Source organism: Sceloporus undulatus, chromosome 6 (genome assembly GCF_019175285.1).
Source record: "Sceloporus undulatus isolate JIND9_A2432 ecotype Alabama chromosome 6, SceUnd_v1.1, whole genome shotgun sequence".
Lineage (NCBI taxonomy): Eukaryota > Metazoa > Chordata > Lepidosauria > Squamata > Phrynosomatidae > Sceloporus > Sceloporus undulatus.
This window is the reverse complement of record NC_056527.1, coordinates 70,929,248-70,935,247: the sequence shown is the minus strand read 5'-3', so window position 1 is coordinate 70,935,247 and position 6,000 is coordinate 70,929,248. Positions and strand designations below refer to the sequence as shown.

General features: G+C 37.8%; 1 protein-coding gene across 1 annotated transcript in view; it reads right to left on the bottom strand.

Moving 5' to 3' along the window:
* Positions 1 to 531: 531 nt before the first annotated feature.
* Positions 532 to 6,000, bottom strand: part of C6H7orf57 (chromosome 6 C7orf57 homolog) — a 78,824-nt gene continuing 73,355 nt past the window's right edge. The window contains 2 exon segments of the mRNA XM_042476938.1: positions 532 to 1,251; positions 1,556 to 1,671. Coding sequence (XP_042332872.1) covers positions 1,205 to 1,251; positions 1,556 to 1,671 — 163 coding nt within the window. The 3' untranslated portion in view covers positions 532 to 1,204.

Sequence of the window (6,000 nt, the reverse complement as noted above, 5' to 3'; positions counted from 1 at the left end):
ACCGTGTTCCCTTCTACATGTCCCCTGATAAATTGGCAAGAATATATGAGAATGTAAATAATAAATCATGGGAGTGGGAAAAAAAACACCAGGTGGATTCCTTCTACCATCGTTGGTGGACCTGCAGAAAAGCATGACTGTAATGATTAAAAATGAATGGCAAGATTCAGAAGAATCTAAATACAAATATAATACTTAGACCTCAATTATTGCTCTTGAAATAGAAAATAACACAGAGAGAAGAAAAAAAATTGTTATTTGGTTACAGTGGCAAGATTAATCTATGGCCTGTTACAGACAGGCCAAAATAAAGCTGCTTCGAGTCACTTTGGAGGTATGGTATTTCAATGATGCATGCATTCTAAGAGTCCAAAAGTCGCACCAAAGCCACGCTCCAGTCCTAAGGACTGGAGTGCAGCTTTGGTGCAGCTTCCAGACTCTTAAGACTCATTTTTTGGGGTTAAATTTTGTCTTTTTTGTACAAAGTTGAAATAAAATATTTTTAAATGAAGGGACAATTTTCCATTTTTGAATAATATTTATTCAAGCAGAAAGTAATTATATATGATGTGGGGTATAAATCAAAATAAAATAAGAATGATGTTGGAAACTATCAATACAACCCAGCATTCAGAATAATAATTTCAGTGCCAATATAAATTTTAAATTCTATATAATATTACTAGAATGCTTTTACTTACCCATACAACACTTGAAAACAAACAAAAAAATAATAACAACAGATTAGCATTGCAAAGCTTACTCAACTTACTCTTATAGTTTTCCTCCATTACTCTCTCCAATAGTTTAGTGATGTAATATAGAATGTATTAACTGGATCCCGTGGCTTTAAGAACACCTGAACCACTGGAAATAGCTTTCAAAAACTAGGTTGTGAAATCTTGCCAGGAGTTGGTGATAAATGGCATTAGAAAGAGAGAGAACCTGAAGAAACTGACTAAGTCATGTAACAGCAGGAGGAAAGCATGTAGACTTCAAAAGCTTGTTGGGCCATATTCATGTCAGTTGCAAACTTACTGAACAAAAAGGGAGGAATGTGGCCCATTCTTTAAATATCATGTATAGAGTCACATAATGTAACATCAAATTTTAACTACTGAAGCTTGCTTCTTAAGATGTACTGCATGCTGTGCTGTTTTGAAATAGCAACAGAATGTGTGGCAATTCTATGAAGTATCAGCTTTTACTCATTGTCTGTTTGTGTTGATTCTGGCTGGGATGTCTCTGAATCTGCAACAGAAGAGATGAGAAAAAATTGATATTCTTTCTAAAACATAGGCTTTAAATATGAATTTGCCCCTGTTACACATGTTTGTCCTCCATTCCTATCTTCCTGCATGCTGTGCTCCCAAGCTGCTCAAGCAGCGTCTTTTAAAGCTGGTCTGTTCCTGCTCTAACTAAAACAAACAAACAAACAAACAAACAAAAACCAGTTTAATGGTTTTAACAGAGATTTGCATAGGTCTACTTTTGCTGATTCTTTCCAATAACTATAAAGTTTATTTTTTAAAATAAAGGCATTGCAGTACTTTACCATAAGGTTGAGATGTCTTTTTCTCCCACTCATCACGCTGCTGAAACCAGTCATCTCCATAACCACTGCTTATCAGTTTACTGAAGTTAACAGGTTCATTTTTTTTGTGAACAGGCCTTACAAACAGAAAACAACAAAGCAGAATTAAGCTTTAACAGACCCTTTTCACTTGTATTATCATGAAATAATTCATTTTAAATCTGTTTAATGTACAAACAAGAATCAGTAACTTTTTAAAGCAGAACATTAAAGTAAATATGGTAAATATTAGTTATACCCAGCACCAATAAAAAGTCTTCTTCCCATAATTATTAACAACACAGTTAAATAGAGTGAAATGAACTGCAGAACCCATAATAATGATAAAGATAATAATAATAAAGCTTACAAGTACTTTTCACTACTTTTCCTAAGAAGGTATATATGGAAAATACTGGGTGGGAAGCAAGACAATCTGACATATAACAATGAGTTAATTTTTAATGGAATTATTATTGTTATTATATTTTATTGATGCGTTTTGTATGTGTTTTTACTGGTTTGTAATCCCACCTTGATCCATCTGGAGAGGCGGGAAAATATAAATAAAATTATTATTATTATTATTATTATTATTATTATTATTATTATTAAAATAAATTTCTAGTATTTTAATAAAAATACCCCACTGCTCTCTGGCTGCAAATATTATCTCTTCTTGTATGTTAAAATTAATCAATTCAACCCATGCCATGTGTTCTCCAGACAATTCTTGAACAAAAGTGCTTCTCTTGCCTTCCATAATTTAGGCTGTTTCTACACTGCAGAATTCATGAGACTGAAAAACTTCCGAGGGGGGGGGGAACTGTTATCAAGTCTGGAATTTTATAAAAATACCCCCAAAATCCCTATCCCAAAATGCATCTGTGGAGGTAATCAGGTGGCCCCTTTTCCCTGGCATCACTTGATCATAGAGGCCTCCAAGCAAGTGAAGTATGTCTCCTAATGACCCTAATGAAAGGCATTATGGGAGCTGTCCCTTGGCTGCCATGACCTGAAAGCGGAGAGACCACGTAGGCAGCAGCCTTACTTAGGAGTTGCAAACAGGAAAGATTCCTTCACACCTAGGAGACAGATTTATGACTGGGAGATGTTTCACAGACACAAGCCATTCCGGCAACAATAGTTTTCCCATGGCTGGGGATGCCTATGGATCAAGTGATGTGTAAATTTGGTTTACTTTGATGTAGGACAAGAGCCTCCACTGGCTACGTGACTAGGAACCTATAAAAAGTCCAGTTTTCCTTTGTTCGAAGTTCCATGTTGGTGGCAGGCAGGCACTCTGTCAGTCTGCTTCTCCTGGTTCCACACACCCCTTTCCCCATTTTCCTTCAGTGTTGCTGCAGCTACCTTGATTCTGAGGGAAACCATTGCAGGCAAGTATTTCCATTAGCAGGCCTTGTGTTCTCTTTCCATTTTTCCTCCCTTTCTTCTATTAGCCTTGAGTGATTGCATGAGTGAATGTATGTGTGTGAGTGTGTCCCCCTGTGCATCAATAAACTAGATTAAAATTCAAAGACTTTGCCTTTGCGTCAGTCCCTGGAAGTTCTGGTCCCTTCGTAAATAGGCTGGGATTCGATCCGAGAGGGGTACTTGTAAGGAGCCCCATATTGGTGTGTTGAGCTAATTAATATTCCCCAAAATTTGAGCAGATATCCTTACACAGCTTGACACTCAATGCTATAGAATTCTGGGATCTGTAGTTTTGTGAGATGTTTCTCTTTCTCTGCCAGGGCGCTCTAGTGCCACAATGTATCCCAGGATTCCCTAAGGGGAAAAGTACCACTGATAGACCATTTTAAATTTTCTTTAAGGCTTGAACTAAACTTCAATATACATTGAGTCCCATTCTGAATTATCAGTTCTAGGTTAACATGTGATAAGCTATTTCCCCATTCACCCACAATGGGAAACAAACAGTTAAGTATTAAATAAAATTTAGTGACTGAATTTTTACAGAAATTAAATTTTGTATAACTTCCAATATTTCTATGTTTAGTAGCTGTTTTAACTTTTTGTATGAATATAAAATCTGTGTGATTATACCAGACAAAGTTAATTAAATTGTATCATAAGCATATAGCTGTATAGTTGTTTGTATTCCATGTATTACAGCTTAGCTTTTGATAACTGCTGCCAGAGGCTTTTAAGTTCAGTCCCTGCACAGGACAGCTGTGTCTGGGAGGCCATCTTTGACTGGGTGAGTTTTTTCAAACTTGGGTGAGTGTGTTTGTTCCTGAGGGTATGGGGAGAATAAGATTTGTAGAAGCCAGGATGTTCCCTCCAATGACTCTCATTGAGTGATGTAGGATACTAAAGTACAAGGTGAATTCTCTATATTCTTAGTGGGTCTTGAGGAGTCAAAGGGAATCCTCAACACTCGTGTTCAAAGAGAGAGACCTCTCTCCTAGGTGATGGTACCTGGGTGATGTCTATATGGAGAATGGTACCAACGTGACTCAGAAGTAGATGGAGAATGTCGGTATGAATAGGTGGTGGAGGCAGCAGTACCTAAAGTCAATACTGACAGAACAATAGTCAATACCGATGGAACAGAGGGAAGCAGCAAAGCCATTTCTACAGTGGAAACAGTTGATACCATTGATGTAGCAGGATCTTGGGTGGCTGAGGATAAAGAGTCATATCTAGTAGACTTTATATTTTTCTTAAGTTTTGCACCTGGTGCACCATCTTTTTCTTTCAACACAATTTGGCCATTAGGAGAAGCTGATCTCTTCTGCCTAAATTTAAAGTGGGGCTGCTTTCTGGACTTGTCTCCTTGAGTTGACAAAGAAATTGCCACTGGTGTAATGGCAACAGATGGAAGGCTTGGTGTGCTTGAATTTATTATTATTATTATTATTATTATTATTATTATTATTATTATTATTATGTTTATATTTATGTTTATGTTTATTTATACCCTGCCTTCCTCCCAGTACAGTGACTGAAAGTGGCTTACAAATCTAAAATATTCTAAGTTAAAACTCTATAAATATGCAAAATAAGTTTAAAAATTAATTAAACAATACAAACAATTAAAAACATGACATTATTAAAATTTAAAATTCTTTAAAACAAAAAAATTAAACAAAAACAGCATCCCTGTCATGCGAAAGCCTGGCGGCATAGACACATCTTTACCTGCTGTCGGAAGAGCAGCAGGGATGGATCCATCCTGGCTTCCCTAGGGAGGGTTTGGGAGCATCCACTGAAAAGGTTAGATTGTCATAATAGTCAATGTCGCGACTGAGATAGTCATTGTATGGTAGTTGATGTCAAGGTAGCCATCAAGACTGATTTCAGCTTTTTTGGTTTTGCAACTATCATCAAAGAGTAAAATAGAGATTTGTTTTGGGAAGCCAAATCTGAAACATGCAAGGATTGTTCCAAACAGTGGAGACAAAGTCTTCTGGGGCTGTGAAGTAAAACCTCAGCAGGTGTGGCACTTATTCACAATGCGTTTCATCTCCAGACAAAAAAAGGCTTGTAGCATGTGTGTCAGAGAGAGAAAACTTTCTGTCACAAGGATGGAATTTAAACAAGGCAGTAGAGGCCACAGAATAAAGAATCACATCAAGGTGAATGGAGAAGAAAGCAGGGGGAGGGGAAGAAGTCAAGAAAACTGAGCTGAGGTAAAGTAAAAGATTTGTGTGTGTGTGTGTGTGGATTGGTAGGTTGAGAAAAATGTAAAAGGAACACAAAAGAAGGTAACGGAGAAGGAAAAAAATAGAAGGTTTTGAGGGCAGCTACTCAAGCACTGTGAAAGGGAACTTGTTCCAGTGGCTGACAAAAAGATACTGATGAGATGGTCGCTTGCAGGGCTCTGGCATAAATGGTAGATGAGAGGGGGTGGGATGTTCCCACCATGCTATCTAGCTCTAGGACCTTCTGACTGTACAGTTCTGGGGAACACAATTCAAAAAGGATGTTGACAAGCTGGTGCATATCCAGAGGAGGACAGCTAAAATGGCGAAAGGTCTAGAAACCTGCCCTATGAGGAGTGGCTTAGGAAATTGGGTATGTTTAGGCTGGAGAAGATAAAGTTAAGAGGTGACATGATAGCCATGATTAAATATTTTATGGGATGTCATATGGAAGATGGAGCAAGCTGTTCCAAAGACTAGGACATAGAGCAATAGATTTAAATTACAGAAAAATAGATTCTACATTAGGAAGTATTTCCTGCCAGTAGGAGCTATTTCACAGTGGACTATGGCCCGGTACAGACTGGTGTTATGCGCTGGCCTGGGGCCGAAAGTAAGGCTCAGGAGAGCAGAGCGTCCTGTTACTGAGTATGGATTTATATAAAATTTTGGGTGCCATGTGGTGTGAAGCTATGACCCCTGACTGACCCCACAGTGATCCGCCATTAACCTAAAGGCGAGGAGACCACATAGACAGCT